At 45.7% G+C, this 22,842-nt stretch overlaps 1 protein-coding gene across 4 annotated transcripts in view; it reads left to right on the forward strand.

Moving 5' to 3' along the window:
• The window catches only part of LOC147883037 (methyltransferase), a 47,608-nt gene that overhangs the window by 20,182 nt on the left and 4,584 nt on the right, over positions 1 to 22,842 (forward strand). For all 4 annotated transcript variants that reach the window (XM_087399719.1, XM_087399718.1, XM_087399721.1 and 1 more), the window contains one exon: positions 16,006 to 16,158. In XM_087399719.1, coding sequence (XP_087255845.1) covers positions 16,006 to 16,158 — 153 coding nt within the window. The remainder of the gene's footprint in view (positions 1 to 16,005; positions 16,159 to 22,842) is intronic.

Raw genomic sequence — 22,842 nt, forward strand, 5'->3', positions numbered from 1 at the left:
TAGCAATCCGCAAGGCGTGTGAGACTCTCCTATCCTCGAGGTACTGGGGCTTGATGATGAGACCATGCTCTGATTGTTGGCACTTATAACATTGCTTGAAAAATCGAGCAACCTCTCAAATAGGCATTTCCTACTCTAGCTTGCATTGTTTTATGGGCTATCAATTTGAGCACCAAAATGTATAGGCTATCCCTTTAGATAAGACTAGGGTCCTCTCATACATCAAAATATAATCATGTAGTACACCATTGATTGTATATTTCCAAGACTTTAGAGCAAACTACCTATGCTTATCTAAAGGCATACTTGAGCAGAGAGGACATCCACTTTAAAGAAGGATTGATCGTGAAGCTTTAATGAGATGTCGTCTTAAGACAAAAGGTCCACGCCCCTGGGGTCCCTTCTAGGCTTGTATATAATATTGAAGTTGAATTTGTGATGACAACATCTAATGGAATAATCATCCTTGTATTAGTGTATTTAGTTGGATAAAGTAAAGCTTGACAAAGGGATTACCAAACAAACAATGCCCTATTGAAGTAGTTAGATGGGATAGTCCACCTTACCTTTGTGTTGTGCCAATATAGTTCTAATAGTAAATGCTAAAGCATCTCCATTCACATGAGAAACCATGTCCCATCTTAGCTACCAAAGTATAATAGATGACACTACTCATTGCTTCAGCTCTCAAATACAATGGGGTCACTTTTAGTGCGATCTTTTGGCCTCAAAAAATGGTCATGATAGAACTGGGTCTTGGTGGGGAACTCCTAACCCCCTCCCCCCCCCCCCCCCCCCCCCAAGCCCGAGATGTGTGGAGATGGAGAAGGTCCCGAGATGTGTGGAGATGGAGAAGCTTTAACTGTGTGATACGGTTAATCTCATCATGTGGAATGAGCTCTGGTGGTGCATCCATCTGTACTGAAAGGGGGGGAGCCTATCCATCTGGATACCGTGGCTATCAAACCATGTGGACACCCGCGCATACCATACTATATCAAAGCCTCTGTCTGCCAGTCGTTGGGATGACTCTAGTGGTAGTCCCGGTAATCTCCACTGAGGTAGGGTCCAAACTCTGTGGAGAAAAGTCACGGTCTGTGGAAGAGGGCGTCCACCTGGAGAGGTGTCATGGCGAACTCTTCCTGTATGATTTGATGGGGAACTGAAGGCTTACTCCGAATCATCCTAGATCCCATGATCACCTGTAGCCTCTCAAATCCCTTCCCTATTTTTATTCCTGTTTTTTGGCCACTTTTGTTTCTTGATTTGTTTGTTATTTTTGCTTAGCCACCTTCTTCCTTTTTCCTTTATTTCTTGGGCATTGATGACGACATAAGTGTTGCTTTGCTTGCTAAGTATGTCTTCCTTTTGTTTTGAAAAAAATTTGCTACCTCTTTGTTCTTCTCTTTCGTTTTCTCTTTTATTTTCTTTGTAAAATTTGGACATTAGAACAACGAAAAATCTACGATTGGATATATTCTAGTCTTACAAAGGTATATACTGTCGGAACGTGATCCCACCTGCCTCTTGGGCTACAAGAACTCAGGGAGACTCCTCCTTGGACGGGAACAATTGTTGGTAGAAGGCTGTGGTCATCTTCAGAATCTCTTGAGGTCCGTGTGCATCTCATAGCCGCTAAGCTGCGTTTCAGTTGAACGAAGCTCAGCGGTCTAGAAGAATTGTCTTGTCATCTTGTCTCCCCGCTGAACCCATCTGGCTCGAGAGGAGTGATATGAGAGCTCAGCTCGCGGGACCTCGGTGGCCTGAAGATCACTCCTCACACTCTGATACCGGTTGCTGAGTCACTGGGGGAGCCTGGATCCTGCTTTGGAAGCTAAGTCCCATCTCAATGCTCTCTCTCGCTTCTGCAAAGCGTGTTTTTGTTTGAGGGCATGGGACTAAGCTCCTTTATATTGCAACTGTTGTTGGGTGTGTGGAGCAATGGATTGAAATGGAATGCGAGGAGCCAGACAACAAGCTGAAGCAAAATGAAGTACTTGCAAATGGATAATGAGAACGTACAGGTGTGGCCTAACAATCCTTTAACACCCCCACATTTCAAAATATTTTCACAAGCTTGCACTCTAGTGAAAACGTTTTGGAATTTGTGGGAAAATGTTTAGGCGGTCCTCTAATAACAAAGCCATTAGGGCTATCTCACTTCTTCTCTTCACCTTCACGCTCTCCTTCTCCGGTGGGTATTATTTCAACCACCGTGAGATTATGTTTTTTATCATCTTGCTCTGAGCCATCAAAATATAGTTCATTGGGGGCTTCTTTGGCCGAATTCTTTTGAGTTGACCACGACTAGCACAAAGTGTCCTAACTAGCCTACAAGGTCATACCAGGGCTAAGTGCTAACAAAACCCCCTCCATGGTATGGCTGAAGTATCTTGGATACATCTTAGGTATACTTGGAAACTAGATCATGTAATCGGCCTTTGATCACAAAGGGTAGTGTAACTGTCTCTACCATCTCACAAAACTGAAAATACAGCCAACTTGAAACATTTCCTTTGTCCACAAACAAAACTTAGAGCATAGAACTTCACTCCATAGCATCATGGAACCATTTAAGACAAGGGAGGCTAGAATGCCCCCATAAAGAGTGACACCTGTTGGCCCCAACACTTGGCGCCCCTTGCAGTATTTATTTAATTACTGGATAGCTCAAAATACAAAGGGACTCCCTGCAAGAGCTCACCCGCAGGTGCAATCTAGTACAACGCCAACCCGTGGCTGTGCTAGTGACCACCTCCTAGTGCTATTCCTTTGGTTCCTTTTAGTAGTCATGCATGATCACAAGTAGACCGATCTGACAGCATGCCAAGCAATGCATTCACACATAACCAAGCCCAAGGCTAGCCATTGCACCCCCAGGAAGAGCGTATCACAACCAATGCCCCAATCTTCTCTCGGCCAACGGCAGGGCATCAAACCTTGCAAAAACTCAGTAAGAATGGCAGCAGCATAGAATTGGAAGAGAAGATGAGAATTCTGCCAACAGAAAGAGCCTGTTTCAGCCCGGGACAGCTCTAGAAGTAGGTTGAAAAGCAGACAACAAACTCTGGTAGGAGGGAGCTGCGTATGAGTGCCTTCTAGCACCAGAAAAGATCAGAAAAGAGAGCGTCCAGCAAGCTGTAGCAAATTCCCCATGAATGCGTCCACCAGAATGGAGTTGTCAGCCCACAAACACCTCAGAACTCAGTGTGCCTTCATCAACCAAAAGGAGGGAGAAGAAAAGTGTTTTCATGTAGGGAATGAAGGGGAGAGGCCTTCTTTTATAGGCTCAGCACCCCCCCAAGCCTAGAGTGGAAGGAGGATTACCAAAAGGCGAGCGACAAAAAGCGAACGAGCCAAAAAAAGCGAGCAATAAAAAACAATAAAAGATTTATAAATCCCCCATTTCAGTAGCAAAAAATAATAACTTATTCAAAAGTCCATATGTTTCCTCAATGCTAGAAGGTTAAATATGCATATAACTTTCTGAGCCACTAACACTTATTTCACATCATCCATGAGATAGTTTGTATGTTCAATTTCCAATTCATTGTTTGTATTAAAGACAAACCCTACAGTAACTGCAATCAAGTTCTCTCTTTCCACTAGAGTAATTGAGATCATCAATTTGCGCAACCTTCCACACAGGTGGGGTGTTTCCAAGGACTCCTTGCATGGATTAGTCTAGATTCCATGCATATGTAAATGCTTAGCTTTTTTAACTTTGTTCACTCTTGGAATGAAACCCATGTTTCTTTGTTACTGGAAAAATATCCTTCCCTAATGATTTTATTCTTACCTCCCACTAATCTAACCAATGCAACAAATTAACCATAAATTCATATTTTGGTGCATTAAATTTTACTAGATGGTGCACAAAGACATGATAATCATCTAAAGTACGCCTTGCCATTTGATTTGATATGTAACATGACCCTATTTGGACTTGTAAATCAAAAGATACAAGGATGTGAAAATGTCCTCTAAATGCGCTCCCTGTTTTGGCCCAAAAGAGGACATTTTTACATCCTTGTATCTTTTGATTTACAAGTCCACCAAATAGGGTCATGTTACATATCAAATCAAATGGCAAGTTAATGCGCTCCCTGTTTTGGCCCAAAAGAGGACATTTTCACATCCCTGTATTCTTGCAAGATATCAACATATGATTTTTTTGGCCCAAAAGATGAGTTTTTAACATCCCTACATCTTTTTATTGTCAAATATAAATGGCATAATGTTACATATCAAATCAAATGACAAGGCATGATTTAGATCAATATCATGCCTTTCTGCATCAGCTAAAAAAATTGTGTGCATCAGAATATGAATTTTGTGAAATTCTGTCCAATTTTTTGCACCAAGTTTAAAGCAAGGTTTCCCATAATGGGGAGCTAGAAGACACTGTCTATTTTGGCAAAAAAAAAACCAAAATTTAAAATCCTCTACCTTTTAATTGCACTCTGGGGATCACTCTTCATAAACCCATAAAGCATGTGCAAGCAAGCATGTATTAAAAATTACCCCTATTCTTGCAATTTACATTTTGTCATGTAAATGGTTAAACCCATGTATGTGTTTACATTTTAAAATATCTACATATATAAATTACATTAAGTTGCTATTTTATAAATCCCCTCATGCACATAAACAACATGTAAGTCCCCCCACTAAAAAATACCCTTCAATGCACAAAAGCGATATGTTACATGTTTATGAGTGACCCCCCAGGATAATTGCCAAACCCAAATGGGGCCATGTTACAATAGTCCTTAACTTTAGACTACTCAATTTTAAGAAATGTGACACATAACCACTCTTTTGAATACTTTATACTTCAAGCAATTATTTTATAAAAAACTTAGATTCTTTCTTTGCTTGCTTGATTTTCCAATCACTTCAACTAATTGTCACTCGCTTTTTTGGGCTTGCTCGCTTTTTCTCGCTCACTCTATTGACTGCCTCGAGTGGAAGGTGGACACTTGTCCCAGATTTTTGGTGGGCTGCAGTCCCAAAGAGGACAGCCCACAACCTGCCCCAAATCTATCAGATTTGGGGCTAGACACTTGGCCTGCATGCCTTGCCATCTGCCATGCATGCTGCCACATGTGGGGGACAAGAGGACTGACCTACCAGCTCAGATTCCATGTGGCAGTCTGCCACATGTCACTCCCAAAAATCCTAAAATTTCAAAGTTGTCAGAATTCAATTCTGATCGCACCCACGGGTTCCTAACAGCTTGGACTATCTACTGACGTACTCTAAGGTCATAATTGAGCCATACTGAGCTCATTTGTTTGTCGTCTTATCTTGTATCTCCATTACTCTTGGCATGCTGCCAGGCCCACACCCAAAGCTCAGGGAACATTCTCTTGAATGGTTCCTAGGTTAGTATGCAATCTGTGCATTTGATTGGTCCCATGTTTGGGTACTCAGGTGGGGTGTGGTTTCTAGATGTCCCTCTCAAAGAGAGGCCATCACTCTTGTGGGTCACTAATGCCCATAACCCCAAGCAAGGGGGTCCACTCTCAAATGCTAGACTTAGTCCCCATTGACTGTAACTGAACAGTAGGAAAACATTTTATTTTTTAATAAACATACTATTGAAAAACAAAAAGAAAAATTACCAAGCAAGTGGATACATATTGTTGAAGCAGGATGACACAGACGGATCAAATAGTGGATCCCAAGGCATCACATAAGCAAAGAAACCAGCTCCATGAATACCAGCACGACTGACAAGTCGCTCCACCACATCAGTCGAAGAGCAGTGGGCTTAATAAAAACCTTTGCCTAGAAAGACAAAGGAGGAAAGGCAATCCTAACCCACTGCAACTGCAGCCCAACGACGAAGTTGAGCTGTAGTCTGCAGATAAAACCCTGCCCATAAAGTAGAGATAGACCCCAAACTGCTGAGCCTGTCGAAGACCAGAAACCAGAAGGGCAGAGTCTAAAGAACAAACAAGATGTGAACCCGATGAAGGAACATCTGTGACAGAAGCAAAACACATCTGGCGAAGAAGGTCCAGTTGAAGGGAAGACGAAGGACCATCCGCTATATCCAACTTTGCTGATTTAACCAAGGTGGAAGGAGGCAAATCACCACGCTTCCGTCGAAAGAAGACACATGCAGGAGGAGCAGAGGCAGAAGGGGGGGCTGAAGCAGAGAAAACGAAAGAGCCATCTGTTGGAGCAGCAGGGAGAGGGGAGGAAGAGACATCAGGAAAAGACTGTACAAGACCCAGCGTGAGAAGAGCAAAAGGCTGCAGAGACAGAGGGGAAGACGAATTTGGTACGGAATGTGGCTATACGGACATGGGAGCAGGTACAAAAGAACGAAAAAGGATGGAAGGAACCTGTATGGAGGGGGGAGCTTGTACGGATGACCGTACAGCAGGTACGGCCTGCGCAGGGGCAAAGGAAGGGGCAAGTAAGAAAGGTACGGATGGGGTTGGGCTGTGCAGAGGCTGCTGCGTAGAGGGTATGGGTAGCAGCGGGTTTGGGACGTGTGTGGAAGATGTACGGGGGCTGACAAATGGGGTATGGATGCAGGCGCAGCAGCAGTAGCAGGCTGCGGGCAAGGGGTACAGGGACGGGTGAGGGAGGGACTGAGCTCGCCATCGCTCCTCACACCACTATATCCATCACACACACACGCGCACGCATGCACGCGCATGTGTGTGTGTGTGTGTGTGGAGAAGCGCTTGGAGAGAGAGGAGATCAGGTCGCGTCCAGCTCCCCCGTCTGCCCGTACACCTGTACGGCTGCCGTACAGGTGCCGTACGTCAATACGGTACGACCACGTTGCTCCGTCTGCACATCCTGCGTGAATTCGCTCCAACCCTGCGTGTGTGTGCGTCGATATCAAAACTTTATTTTGTGCATCCGTACGCTTCCGTTCATTTCAGTCAGTTTCGTCTTCCATCAGCATCTCCGTCTCTCACCAGTAACCCTGTAACATCCTCTTCCGTACGTTTGTACGGCCACCGTACGGCGTCCGTACGTTCTGTACTTTTCCGTACAAGCCTAGCTTTCCCGCACGTTCAGAATACTTTTGGGGCTTTCAACCGGAGTTTTCCCTAGTTGTGTTTTCCGCCAACTCCTACCTATCCTTTTGCTCTCTCCTTACCAGTTTTACACTTCCTCTTCTCTCTTGCGGGCTTTCTCTGATTTTCCTTTGGGACTAGTTTTTTTGGCTTCCGCCACCCTCTTACAGGTACTTCATCCTCGAGCTCCTTTTCTTACCAAGTCATGGCAGAGTATTCATATGAAAAAACATTTCAAAAGGAGCGCTCGGCTCCTTGCAAGAAGCAAAAGCAGGTTGAGGGTCAGCATGACCCGATGCATGACACGACTGAGGCTCAACTAGTATATGATGTAATGCATGAAGGATTTGCAGATACGAGAAAAGAGTGGAAAGACTCGGTTCCTTCAGTTGGCCTCATGGTTGAGGTCGATGAAATTGTGGATCCAGTCAGAGAGTATGCTAAGAATGCAGTCATATTATTCTTTCCAGGCCGGATGCCACCTACTGCAGAAATAGGCAACTGGCTGACACGCACATTGGCTGGCTCTTTTGTTCGTAAAGTACATTATGCAGCCAGGGGCTTTTTCGAGGTTATCATGGTGGATGAGATCCACAGACAAATGCTTTTGGAACATTCACCTCTCTTTTTTGGGCAGCAAATGGTGCATGTCTTGCCATGGTCTCCATCAGCTTAGGATTGAGGCGGGCCAAGCTGCAGGTCTACCCAGAGTACATAGGATCTGCACACTATGCGACATGGATACCGTTGAGACTGAGGAGCACTTCCTATGTAGCTGCCCAGTTTACTATGAGATATGAGGGCGATATCACTGCCTTTATCAGGAGGGGACCGGCTTGGGCCCGCTCTCTTGGTTGATACACTTCCAGGACCAGGTCTGTGTAGGGTTGTACTTGATGGAGATGCGCCGACACTGAGAGGCACTACTGAGACAGGCCAGAGCACTATCAGCACTGGACAGACTACAGGATACAGAGCCGGACCCAGCTCAAAGACAGGTTACAGACTTCTATGCCTTCAAGATGGCTCCTGGACACAATGGAGTTGAGGATGAGGAGATTGTCGACATGAGAGCAGTCTGGATCAGCAATCGATCACACCATACTCTTCGGACTACTAGAGCGCACACCATTGAGGTTCGTCCCATCATAGCACTACTTGTAGAGGACCGCCAAAGCCAAAGACGAGGGATCACGATTGAAGTAGACCGACGGATACTGAGATCGAGGTGATCGTGGCCACCACCTAGACGCGAGACAGCCCAACAATTACAGATACGCGACATCTTCATGGCCCAGCAGAGAGACCTGACCTAACTTGATCTGGACACTCCTGACTCTTGATTCAGATTCTGATTTTGTCTCTATTCTATTCTATTTAGACACTAGATTAGTACTTGGCAGGGGCTTTAGCTCACCCCTTGCCCCAGCCCACAGAGGCTTGTATGAGATCTTTTTTGTTGTTGTATCACTCTGTCCCATAGACCCGCAAGGTCTTTCGAGGACGTTAATCTCTCTCTCTCTCTCTCTCTCTCTCTCTCCTTCTCTCTCTTTCACTCACTCTCTCTCCTGCTCTCACTCACTCTCTCTCTGTCTCTTTGTCTCTCTGTCTCTCTGTCTCTCTCTTTCACTCACTCTCTCTCCTCAACATCAGAGTATGCCAGAAATAGAAGAACACATGGTAATGATATGCCCTTACTATGCACGCATCAGGAAAAAGTTCAGCTCTCTTCTTGAGGGACATAATAGACTGGCTGATTTGCTACATAAGGCGTCACCCTCATTTTTAGGAACATTTGTATCTAAGCTTTTCAAGCACAGAAACTCACCTAGACATAAAAGGTAGTTTCTCTTATTACCCTCCCCTTTGAGGGAGGAGTCTTTATGTATGTAAGGTTTTGTATTATTTCAAGTCCCATAGGCCGATTTTTGGTCTTCAGAAGACGATAATATATTCTTCTTCTTCTTCTTCTTCTCTCTCTCTTTGTCTCTCTGTCTCTTTCTCTTTCACTCACTCTCTCTCCTCAACATCAGAGTACGCAGGATCCCACGCACCGAGGCTACACCGATGGTAGATGCGACTGCGTTCATGGCCGCTACTCTGGGTGTGGCTGAGCACAGGATAGAGAGGGCATGGCGGGTGGGGAGAGATCCCAACTGAGAGCAACCCCTGATCATACGGTTCCATGACACTCAGGCATGACTTTCAGCTCTACGATGTAGGTCAGTCCTTCGAGATCAGCCAGCAATATCTATGGATGAGGACCTCACACCTCTACAGGTTGAGGAGAGGCGCTCTTTGCTGCAGCAGCAGGATCAAGCTCGGAAGGAGGGAAAGTGGGCAGTGGTACGAGAGGGACGACTTCTTACAGGCCCCCGTAGGGCACCTGCCCCCTCCCCTACATAGGGAAGCGGGGTCTATGAGACTCAGATATCTGAGACCTTGTCCTGCACCATTTGGAACTGTAATGGTACCTTATGGTTAGAACTAGGAAACTTCTCGGAATCCTATACAGGCCACAACATAGTCTTTTATACAGAGACACATCAGAGTCCAGAGCGCCCTCTTCCAATAGTCAGCGGATATACATGGGAGTCTGCCTACAGAGACGAGACGAGGGATACAGGAGGAGTTCGAGGTTCAGGTGGAGTTGTAGTCCTTTTCAGATTCACACTTTGGGGGACCATTTCAGTAGAGCAGAGAGATACACATTGGATCCGGATACGACACATGGATAGCCGGGATCTGTTTGTCGCAGTTTGCTACTTCCCCCCTGAGACCTCCCACTTTGCCAAAGATATCCGAGGTGATGACGAGACATCCCCATTTGCTGCCCTTTATTAGTCCATCGTTGACTTTTCTAGCCGCGGAGAAGTCCTTCTAGTGGGGGACTTCAACGCGAGGACAAGGGCCTGTCATGTACCACTTCTTGACTTTAGAGATGATTCCACTCTACTGCCAGATATTGAACTTGAGGAGGCAGGTATGCTACGGGTTTCGGTTGATAGGCGAGGTCCATTCTCATCTTTTGGGCAGGCCCTATTAGACCTCGGCAGGATACATGATCTCATTATCTATAATGGTCTCGACAGATGGCCCGCTTCAGGCGGCTTCACATGCTTTCCACATGGGGGGGGCTCCAGTGTTGTTGATTACATCATGGGATCCCGTGTCTTCACAGCTCGCATTACTGACTTCACTGTAGCACCTCTCTCCCCAGGGGATGATCATACATACCTTTTCTTTAGCATCTTCACCTCCCTTCGCACAACACCTTCCACTTATATTGACTTCATACTCCTTTTAGAGGATCGTGCTGCCCTTGTCACCCACTTACTACACGAGGTTGCCATTCACACTTTCCTTCACACCACCTGCTACACCCGCCCACCACCCCATGGAACCGTACCGTGTAAATAGCTGGTACGATGATGAGCGTAAGGCTTTACGCCGTCAACTCAGATTCGAACCCAAAAACAGTCTTCCGAGCACACCAGAGACGCTACGTGAATACCGTAGACTGATACAGAGGAAGAAACTAGACTTCGTTCGTCAAAACGAGGAGGAGCTACTGAACATTTTGTTTAGTAACAACTCTAAGGACTTCTGGCGGAGATTTCTAGAAGGACGGTCCCCTCTTTCACTCATTGACACTCAGATTTGGCTTGATTATGGATGCACACTTTATGACATCCCAAATCAACCAGTCCCTAACCTCTCACACATGCCTCGTCCCACATCTTGCACCCTCTTCACCAGAGGAGGGGTAAAGGATGCCGTAATGAAACTTCATAATGGCCGAGCGAAGGATCATGAGGGGCTATGCACTGAGTTCATTGCATATGGGATTAACCTCCTAGCCCCGATCTTAGCAAAGCTTTTTAATGAAGCGGTTTGTTTGGGATTTCCATACACTTGGACCATTAACAGTATCTCACCCATCCACAAGGCAGGGGATCCCATGAGCCCGGAGAACTACAGGACCATTATAATTGGACATGTCATGTCGAAGATTTATGCATCAGTACTTGACTCTGAGGTTAGCAGACTTGCAGCGTGTCGAGGACTTAAAGCAACAGGACATGCCGGATTCCGGTGTGATCATGGAACCATGGACCACATTCTCACGCTCAGATGTATCATCAAGGAGGCGAGGTCACGGAAGCAGAGGGTTTATTGGTACTTTGTGGATTTTCGCAAGGCATTTGACACGGTCTCGAGAGCCCGCCTCATACGGCGCCTACATGACTTGGGGAGATCATTTGGGCTGTCATGGCACTTTACAAGAGAGTTTCTGGCGGAGTTCGGTCAGGATCCGGGTGGACAGACGAGATCATAGCACCATCGGGGTCAAACAAGGGTGTCCTTTGTTGCCTACCATGTTTGGCCTCTACATTGACGAAGCTTGAGACAGTGATGCAGACATAGGGGGGTGTAGGTTGCTCTCTTGCGCGCTCGCTGATCCAGATTTTGCTCTATCAGATGACGTGGCTCTCTTGTCTTCCTCAGCACAGGGGCTTCAGAGACACCTAGACGCACTACAGTCCTTTTGTGAGTCTCATGATTTGAAGGTCAACCTGAGTAAAACCAAGGTCATGATCTTTAATACATCTCGAGCCATCATGGGTCAGGAGCACTTCACATTTGCGGGGTGATCTGTTGAGATAGTTTCATCATACACTTATCTTGGGGTTATCTTCTCCGGACCCAGCTTCACTATGAGACCCGCGATGCAGGCACGTGATAGTAATATGGGACATACAAAGGCCTATAAGGGATGAGGATGCAAAAGCGTAATGTAAACCTCCTTTAAAGGATGCCTTACATGATAATGATAAGAAAGAGAAGATGGTGAAGCAATGACCATAGGCTCTCATCGATGAAGGAAAAAAGAAGAATCTGTGCTATGTTTGTGGTGAGAAATGGACCCCGGAGCATTGGAGTGTCTGTAAAGCCAAATCAAGGGCAAAGGTTAGCATGATTCTTGAGATTGATGATGATTCAGCCTTCGATGATCCTATGGCAGATTCAGAATTTCATGATTGTGAGAATGATGGCAAAGAGAAAACCAGCAAATGCAGCATGATAGCAACATCTGGAAGCCCTAGATCAGGTCAATGATCAGCCCAATAGTCAGGATGATGTGGAACAGATATTGGGGAAGAGAGTAAGCTGATTGGTCCTCTCACTAGCAGGCTAAGGGCTGGTTCTCCAAGTTCTGGTGATGCACTTTGTGGATGCTGCTTGGATGAGCAGGGTAAGTGATGAAGATGAACCTGACATCTTGGAGGATGCTCAAGAGAGTGAGCATTGGATGAGAGCCATGTTGGGTGAATTAGATTCAATCCACAAAAATAAATATTGGATCTGACGGAGTTGCCCATACTCTATTGGGACAAAGTGGAGTTAAAGAACAAGAGAACATCTGATGGGACCATTGATAGGTATCAGGCTAAGCTCGTTGCTAAAGGCTATTCCTAGCAAATGGGGATAGATTATGATGAGACTTTTGCCCCCAATTCTAGGATGACAACCATCAGGTGTGCTATAGCATTGGCTGCACATTTTGGCTGGAAAGTGCATTAGTTGGACATCAAGACTGCTTTCCTCAATGGAGACTTGCAGTTTGAAGTCTATTTGAGTCAGCCAATTGGATTGTGATGCGTAGACATGAAGGTAAAGTGTATCAGCTGCCTAAAGTGTTGTGTGTTCTCAAACAAGCTCCACGGGTTTAGTAGGAGGAGATACACACTGATTTAACCAGCCAGGGTTTAAAGAACATTCCAATTGAAAGTACCCTCTTTTTTTGATGACAGAATTGCAGAATGCAAGACTGATCTTTAAGCCTGATTTGAGTTGTGAAATTTGTGACTGTTGCATTATTACTTGGGAATTCAATTAAAGAGGGCATTGTCATGAAATATTCCAAGTATATGCAAGAGGTGCTACACAGGTTTGGAATGCAAAATTGTAAGCCAACTTCAACTCTAGTTGAACCTGGGCTTTAAGCTGCAATGTATGATCGCAGTGAATCTGTTGTTGATGCCACTATATACAGCCCAAGCTGTTCGCTGCCTCATTTACCTATGCAACACACGCCTTGACATTGAGTTTGGGGTGTCATAGGTGAGCATATATATGCAGAGTCCTAAGACCAGGCACTGGTATGTGGTAAAGTGTATTTTCAGATACTTGCATGGCTTCCAGCCTCTTGGATTGTTCTATGCCGGGGGGGGTGGGAATTTTAGTTCATGGGTTCAGTCATTCAGATTAGGCTGGTGATTAACTATCTCCTTCTTGGCAGCTCATGCATATCTTGCTTGAGCAAGAGGTAAGCCATTGTGGCCGCTTCCTCATGTGAAGCTGAGTACTGGGCAGCCTTCACCCACAATCGAGGGTGCATGGCTCAAGAGATTGTTGGGGGATCTTCATGGATGTTTGTAATCACCCAATCCTATATTCTTGTTGATAGTCAGAGTGCTATTGCAGTAGCACAGAGTCCTGTGTTTCATGCTCGCAAACACATTGAGATACACTATCACTTAGTACGAAGACTTTGTATAAATGGATGCTCAAGTATGTGTGGGTGTGTGGATTTGTATGTGTGAGAGCATATTTTTACACTATGGTCTACACCCACTGTTGGGCGCTTTTGACGTCAGTGGGGATGTCATAGTAGCTAGTCCTTGCTATTTTTTTTTCCAAGAAAGAGACTTCTATTAAGTAAGAGAAAAAACCCGCGAGACCAAGCTCAAAGCGAAATACATCATGAAATCATGAGGATAAATAAAAAACCCCCTCAGAGTGAGGTGGAAAACAACCAAGGCTGAGGCTGAAAGTGCCACCTCATCCCTGTAGTAGTCTCAGAGAAGAAAGGAGAATCCTTCCATTCCTTGAAGAAAGAAGCCCTCCTAGCTGAGGCTGCACGGGAGTCTCCCTGCATACCCGTCCATGCGGCCATCAAAGTATGTACGGTGTCTGTCCAAATACTAGCCAATGTGTGCGAGGGATGAACCTGAGTACCCTCCAAAGCCTCTGTGCATCTGGCTCTCCAGATATGCCAGGATGCTATGCTCGCTAGAGTCTCCCAAGAAGTATCCACAGAGGCATGTACAGTTGTAAAAGGAAGGTGTGGTACCACATCCAACGAACAGGACTCAGTCCGATGACGTCGTACCGAAATGGCCCGAGAGTCAAATCTCTCATAGAATACCTGAGGCCCTGTAAGAGAAAGCCAAGCCACTGAGCCCCACGTCATAAAAAATGGGGAGTGGGCAAAGTGACTGAAAATCGTGGCTACCTCCATCCAAATCATCCTCGCCTGTCTATAATCCCATAAGCAATGCTGAATAGTCTCCGAAGCAGAGAGGCATCGAGGGCAAGTAGGGTCGGCTCCGAACCTGGACCTCCAAAGGTTCACTGCAATCCCACCATGGATAGAAAGCCAAAAGAAGATAGAGATCTTTCTATTCCTATGGGATATCCAGAGTCTCCTTCAGAAGCACCTCTGCAGATCCGCAGTGATATCAAATGTCTCCCAATGAGGAACTCTGGAAGGTGTTCATGATGAAGTTTATGGTTTTCAACCTTGTGAGTGACTATCATGAGATTGAAACTGCACTATGTTGTGTTTTTAAAGGATGAGTCTGGGAATGTTCTTGGATTCATCTAGGTATATCACTATATTAGAGACAGATTACTTGCAGGACAGAACAACCTGATCTACAATCCTACACACGAAAGGGTTGCATATCTTTTTGCCAAGACACTATTTAGAGTTGAGTGATCCACTTTCTTGTACCTGTTCACACTGCTATTATGGGGGGGATTTGTTATGTGAACATACCCTTGGGACATTGCTCTCTCTAGCTAGGAGATTTTCCCCCTAGGCTTAATATTAGGGTTAGCTTCCTTTGTAGAGGGCATATCCCTCATTTCGGTCATTTTCTGTAACACAACTCTTGCATTATCAATACATCTCCACGTTTTGGTGTTCTCCTCTCACCCCCAAACATGGTTGATGGACATCCTAGACCTTTGTTGCCGTATTAGTGGACCACAGGTCATGTGGGAAAATAAAAATTTAAGCTATTCAAAACTCACAAAGATACCCCACGGAGTATCATCTACCAGAGACAACACCTTGATGCAGTAGAGTTCTGCAAATACCTCATTATCGAGGTGTTGTGTGATCCTAAATGGACAACTTGTTGCTGACATGTGCTTGGAGGGAGGTTGGAGAAGCTACTACGCGTTCCAAAACAAAGGTAGGCAAGCTGACATTTGGTGCTGGAAGCTCAAGAAAGACCTCTTTGATGCTTCAATCAGGCCAATGATTCCACTTGATTGGCTGGGAAGACAGTTAGATTGGAATGCTAGCCTCCTTGTTTAAGAACTAAAATATGAAGAAAATGAGCAGAGGCCTTAAAAGTTGTGTTTTGAAGACAATTTTCCTCGAGCTGCTATGACCAGTTAAGATTAGAGAGAGGCTTCCCTTTGGTTATTTGTGCTTGGTCTTGTCACAAGAAAGGTCACCAAGTGACATGAGCACAAGGGCAAAAGACACTATAAAACAAGTTATACAAAGTAGCATGTTGACTAAACTCTTCTGCATTTATTTTCTATCCTTTGTAACAAAGAGACGGCTGTCGACATGAATCAAAGTAAAGTAACTTTCCTTTCATTTTTGTTGGGATTCCCAAAGCGGGTTATTGGAAATGGGTGTTTACATTAAATTGCTCTTCCAAGATTTGTCCAATTGGGTGAAAAATTTGCACATCTTGTCCCTCTTAATAATCTTAGAGTGGGATTGTATGCTTTAATTGTTTCGAGTTTATTTCACTCTTTCAACCAATGATTTGGTTGCTAAACTCTCGCTACATTACCTTTACAGAAGAAAGGTTCATGGAATTTGAAAAGATATCACTAATCTTTTCTCAATGGTTTCATGGTCATGCAGATTTAGCTTTGAGATGTTGCCTTGCCAATCTAAAGCAAAGTTGTGGGTTGAGTTCAATGATGGAGTCTAAGAATGGTTTATGCACTCCCTTGCTGAACGGAATTGCAATTGCAACTTGTTGCCATCATCTTTGTCAATGGAGACCCTACGTTAGTGAGTTTCTTGGGCTATTTACACAATTCTTTCAAAGGGGAATATATTTTTAATCAGTTGAATATACTTCGAAGTGTGAGTATATGAAAGTATAGTTTTTTATGTCTTTTTGAAGAGAGAGAGAGAGAGAGAGAGAGAGAGAGAGAGAGATTTTATTAACGTCTACGAAAGACCAAAGTGTATATGAGACTGAAAAGAAACCAGATACAACGAAACCTAAGGGTGGGGGCTACTAAAATGGGCACCCCTACCCAAGAATGATGCTTGTGACGAGGAATATAAGTAGTACATCGTGCTATTGCTGTTAGAGAAACTACCCCACGTGGACACTCACATAAGGGTCACAGACATATCCTCTCTCTTTGTGGGAAGACAAACCATTGGAGTGACTATAGCACTTGTCAGACAATGGGCCATATCACTGAGACTAAAGAGGAAGAGAGATGGACCCAAACAGGCCGAGCAACAATATCGTTCTTTCACTTGTTTCTCTCTCAAGCGCCAGCAGCCCTCGCTAGATCTTGAGTCACCGTCAGACAAGCTCCTCTTGCCTCTCATCAGTCATCCAGTCGTGTTGGTCCATGCACAAGTCCAACCAACCACTCAAGGACGGTTGATAGAGGACCAAGGGATTCTCCTTGGTGTTCACTACCATCATGTCCTCTGGCTCTCTTCTACGTCTGATCCCTTGCTGTCCTTGGCTCGGGTCAGCAGAGAAAAAATCCATGATCGTGCTCTGATTGGGCCCAGCTGGTCCCTCATGTGCTCCTCCTTGTGCTTGTATGAGCTGATCCCTGTGTCTTCGGGCCTCAAGAAGGGAAATAGCCACCGATCATTATTTTGGATGTGCCAGTGAAAAGATAGTGGTGCTGTCCATGGATCTCACAGTATATAGGGCATATGAAATCATAGTGATCCTTTGTCTCGGTCTCTTGCATATCACATAATGTCTAGATTTGTCTCTTGCATGGGATGCCCAACTGATAGCCTGTTTGAAGATACTCGAAACTGACCCACCAAGATCCTCAACACATGTGGGAGATGAATCTGGGTGTAGCCTGGTGGTTCGATGAATCCCTCCTTTGAGATCCGTAAGCAATGATCTTTGAGGAAGCTGAGTTTCACCAAAAGCTCAGTAGGTGCTAACCAGGTCTTGAATGTGTAGAGTTGCAAGAGATCCTCTCTGATGACCTGGTTCACTCAAGCAGAATGGATGGAGCCTCAAGGCTATACTAACCCTTATTGTGAACATAGCCACGGTGTGTTCGACCTATTACTGGGGCACCGCGAGGCCGAGCTATTACAGTTGGTTGCTCTTTCGGGCTCATCTTCCACCAACTAGAGCAAATATTGTAGGATGTGGTCATGTTGGTGAATCTGGTCCATAGCTTGATTCCTGCTCCATTCCATTGCATAGGCAAGTCGTTGTCTTCTTAATTTTGATTCTAAGGCCCATTTGGCCTTGGGACTTGACTCACGCCTTTTAGGATGATGACCCCGCTCGTGGCTGGGTTTGTGGACGGACTTCTTGAAGACTCAAAATCCTGGCTTCTTGTGGATGAATGCTCAAATTCTTCATTACATTACTTGGAGAGGAACTCTGGCAATTTGTCCATCTGTAGCCCGAGGTTTGCATACCATATGTGTGTTTGAGCATACGAGCTCCTCTGATCCCCTCAGCCTCCAATGCCATATGAAGTCAGGGCTAGGCATGGCAGTCTGCATTGTCTAGATGTCATAGTACCAAAGTCCTTGACTGTGTAGAGATAAGTGACCACATGGAAGACTGCATCAAGCTGTAGAGGGGTGGCCCCAAACTCTACAAGTATGATCTCATGTGGAACTGATGACTTATTGCGGATCATCTGAGCGAGAAGCAGAATTTGAAGTCTCCTGTGAGTGGGAGCACTGTTGCTCAAGTCTAGCTAGGGTGGCATGTCCCTTGCTCAAACGAGAGAGAGAGAGAGAGAGAGAGAGAGAGAGAGAGAGAGAGAGAGAGAGAGATGGATTATTAACGTCTGCAAGAGGTCTCACGGGCCTATGAGACAAAGTACAAAACCAAAAGTAACTCATACAAGCCAGTATGGGCTGAAGCAAAGGGCTCACTAAGGCCCTTGCTGAAAGCTAGAGTGCTAAACTAGTGAGCAAAATAGCAAAGTAGCAAAATAGCAAAATAGCAACATAATATCATTTGCTCAGAGCTAATGCTCCGACTACACGCACAAGCTCCATAGATCCAGGCACCTTGGTGGCTCTTTGTTGGAAGGAGAGGAGATCTCGTATCTCTTTCTGTTGAGCTGTCTCTCGGAGTGGCGGAGGGCGTGGTCTCCACGACCTCTGTATCCGATGGGCTACATCAAGGGTGATGAGTTGTCTTTGGTGGTCTCCTCTGAGGAGGGCTAAAATACACCGGCGTGCGTGCTCTGGTCACTCTTCATGCCACATGTGGAGTGTGCACCTCTCGTCTGGTAGCATCCTGGTGGCGACTGGCACTGCTAATCCATGATGCTCTCATCTCATCAAGCTCCACTCCCTCAAACTCCTCGGGAGTTGACTCAGATGCATAGGAGTCTATGACACATGTCTGTGCTCGGCCGATCTCGGTGATTGACCTGTGGCATCGCCTCCTCCTGCTCTCTGATCAGTCACATTAGTATATCTCTGTGTCGTCGCATCTCAATTAGGTAGAGCCCAACACAAACCTGGTCGGGAAAATGGATCAGCCGTGTAAGTGGACCAAAGCCATGCCCCTCCTGAAAGAGGCAGTGATATTGCCCCTGGATCTCATAGTAGATTGGGCAGACACAGAGAAAGTTCTCCTCTATCTCAACCTCTCCCATCGGGCATAGTCTGTGGATCCTCTGCTCTCTGGTATGCCTGCAGCTCTCCCTGTCTCAATCCTCAATTGATGTGACGAGACTCACAATTGTCCGATGGCGATCCTCAGTGCATGTGTGGAATCGGCCTTTTCACATCGATTGGCGAATGGATCCCCATTCAGCCAATCTCTGTCCACCTCCACCGGCTGCGAGAACCGTCATTTTTTCAGAAGACGGACTGTAGCAACTCAAGAAAGATGTGGAATTAGAGGGCTCCACATCACTTTTCGCCCGCATCTTTGGGTCACACGCTTCCAGATCACAGGCTAGAGATTGGATGCTGGCGGCGTTACCAGGAGACCTCGCCCCTCACCTCAGGGATATTCGACTTTTGGGACGTGGATTCTTCCAAGTGGTTTTTGACTCCCACGAGTCTACAACCCTTATTCTCAAAGCTAATCTCCTGGCTTTGGGTTCGAGGAGGATCTTTCTTTTGCCCAACACCTTGGGCTTCGATCCGATCGAGGAGGACAGGCAAGTCACATCACTGCTCATTAGATTTCCTGGTCTTTCTCAGATCTACTATCGACTGCTTGCCACTATCGGAGCCACATTCGGAGTGGTCACGGAGATCCCCTCCCTTCCTGGCATGCCTTCTTCCTCGGCAGAGGCAGTCAGTGCAGACGGGGTGCTCGTGTTAGGGTCATTGTCTCTGACCCTAACATCTCAGATGACCACATTATGCTTTAGCGTCTAGATGGCTCTCTCTTTCGACAGAGAGTCGAGATTTCAGGTAGATAGAACCAGTGCAGGATTTGCAGGACCCTTGGGCACTTTGCTAGAGACTGCCCAAGGAAGAGAAAAAGACCCAAGAGGTCTTCTGGTGCGGCTCCTTCACGTACTACCATGACTGCACCTCCCCAGCACTCTGTACCACGCATTCCAGGACCACCAAGGGCAGCAGGGCGCCCTGCTTCGTGCACCCTAGGACGACTCCAGGAAGGCAGCTCCAGGGGGCTGCAATGGACAGGTGAGGCTCTCCTTGTGCTGGCAAGGAGAGCCTCACCTGTCCATTGCAGCCCCCTGGAGCTGCAAAGACGACTCCAGGAAGGCAGCTCCAGGGGGCTAGGCAAGAAGGGGCTAGGCAAAGACGACTCCAGGAAGGCAGCTCCAGGGGGCTGCAATGGACAGGTGAGGCTCTCCTTGTGCTGGCAATGGTGAAGGAATGGGCTGGATGAGAAAGACCAGTGAGGCTCATGCTGGCTGTCAAGGAGGTGGAGCTGGAAAGAACCTTGGAAAATGCTGTGTCCTCTCTCTTGAAGACTGCGCCCTTGCTTATTACTAAAAACCCTCAGTAAGTTTGTGAAGGGATCTTATGATTGGTTGATTGTACCATCTTAGTCACCAGCCCAATTTAAATAATTGAATGCATGAAATTGAAAGTCACACCCTGGCATAGAACAATCCAAGATTTTGGGTGCCGTGCAAGTATTTGAAATGCGCTTAACTGCATCCCAGCGTATGATCTTAGGGCTGTGCATATATTTGCTCACTTGTCACACCACAGAAATGCAGAACACAAGACTGATCTTGAAGCCTCATTTTAGATGTCACGAGTTGGACTAGTGCATTACTATTTGGGAATTCAGTTTATGCAGTAAGACGAGGGCATTGCATGAAACAATCCAAGTATATATAAGGGCTGCTACACAGGTTTAGAATGCAGTCTCTAGTTGAACCGGGGCTGCTTAAATTGTCAATGTATGATGACGGTTAATCTTTTGATGCCACTGTATATAGTTAGGCTGTAGGCTGCCTTATTTACCTGACAAATATATGCACATCCCTAAGATCATGCACTCACATTCAATTTGGGGTGCCTGTGAGCAGCATGTCATTCACATAAGATCAAATCCCCTTTGTCTCGCTTGACGTAGAGGGTGCTTTCAGTTGGGCTATTCCTAAACCCCAAATGGTTAAATTGAAGGATTGGATAGGAGAGAGAGAGTGCAGGTAGCTAAAGATGCGATGAGTTAGCCGTCACGTCAAATCTTGGATGAACAAAAAACAAAGGAGTACAAGGTACAAGTACCTAGACCTAGGACTAAGTGTCCTAGGTGTCACATAGGACTAAGTGTCCTATGTGGCCTAAAAAACGCTAACACTATAAGTGTCTTTATTTATGCCTACAAGGCACATACCATGGTTTATAGGGCATCACTAGAACCACTAGAGGATGGCCTACAACCCCCCTCCATGGGATGGGCTGAAGTACTCTGGAAACGTCTCAGAATACCTGGTATTTTCTAGTCATGGTGGCACATGTTCATCCAAAAGGATATAGCCACCTATGAATGTACAAGGGATGTCAGATCATGTAACAAAGGGAACCAAGTGTAAAGCCTGTCGAAAGACTTCGAACTTGGGACGAGGAAGTGCCTTTGTAAACATATCTGCTATGTTGTCCTCTGTGGGAAGATAGGACAACTCTATGTCTCCTGCTGACAACCGCTCCCGAACATAATGATAGTGAACTTCAATATGCTTGGTACATGCATGAAACACTGGGTTACGCGCAATGGCCAAAGCACTCTGCCTGTCAGTGTAGACAATAGTGGAGGATGTCTAGCGAATACCAAGATCTGTAAGTAACTGTCGAAGCCAAACACACTCTACTATAGCGGTGAAAGCTGCCCTGTACTTAGCCTCACAGCTAGACGTGGCAACTGTTGGTTGCTTCTTGCTGAGCCAAGAGATACATGAATTGCCAAGCAAAAAACAACTGCCAGTATGTGACACTTTGGTGTCGGAACATCCGGCCCAGTCACTATCCGTGTAAGCATGCATGGTAAGTGAACCCTCATCACCATAGAAGAGGGCTAAATCCTGAGTGCCTCTGAGATATCTGAAGACTCTCTTCACTGCCTGCCAATGCTGTGAACTGGACATGTGCATGAATCTGCTGAGCTGAGATACTGCATACTGCAAGTCAGGTCTGGTGTGACATAAATAAATAAGGCATCCAACAGCGTGCTGATAAAGAGTGATATCGTATGGTGGGCTCCTATCATGAGCTGAGAATTTGAAGCCAGGGTCTACTGGAGTAGAGATTGGCTTGCAATCCTCAAACTGAAAAGGATCAAGGAGCTGTCCAATATACTTGGACTGAGACATCATGATACCCCCCTCAACATGAGCAAACTGAATGCCCAAATAATAATGGAGCCGTCCCATGTCTGACATGTCAAAAATCTACTGCAAATCAGCCTTGAAAGCTGCAATTTGCTGAGTATCTGGGCCCGTGATGAGCATATCATCCACATAAAATCAGCACTAAAAAATCAGATCCACTCCCACGGACGTGAAGAGTGGACTATTCTAAAAACCAAGGGATAGTAAGTGTGCATGAATTTTGGCATACCATACCCTGGGTGCCTGCTTCAAATCATAAAGGGCTTTTCTAAGCAGGCATACCTTATTTTCAGAATTAACAACCTCAAAGCCACGAGGTTGTGTGACATAGACTTCTTCCTGCAGATCCCCATGAAGAAAAGCAGTTTTGATGTCAAGCTGGTGCACTTGCCAATGATGATGGGCTGCAATGGCAATGACACATCTAATGGCAGTAATCCTAGATGTGGGAGCAAATGTCTCCTCAAAGTCAATGCCTTGTTGTTAGGCATACCCTTTTGCAACAAGAAGGGCTTTGTATCAATCTATGCTGCCATCAGATTTCCTTTAAATTTGTAGACCCACCGCGTTCCAATGGCATGCTTGCCGGGAGGGAGATCTACTGATTCCCATATGTCATTTTTAGCAATGGAACGTAACTCAGCTCTCATTGCATCCATCCACTCTTTGCTGT

This window comes from Dipteris shenzhenensis, chromosome 28 (genome assembly GCF_047967505.1).
Source record: "Dipteris shenzhenensis isolate YYH24624 ecotype China chromosome 28, Dip_SZ_1.0, whole genome shotgun sequence".
Lineage (NCBI taxonomy): Eukaryota > Viridiplantae > Streptophyta > Polypodiopsida > Gleicheniales > Dipteridaceae > Dipteris > Dipteris shenzhenensis.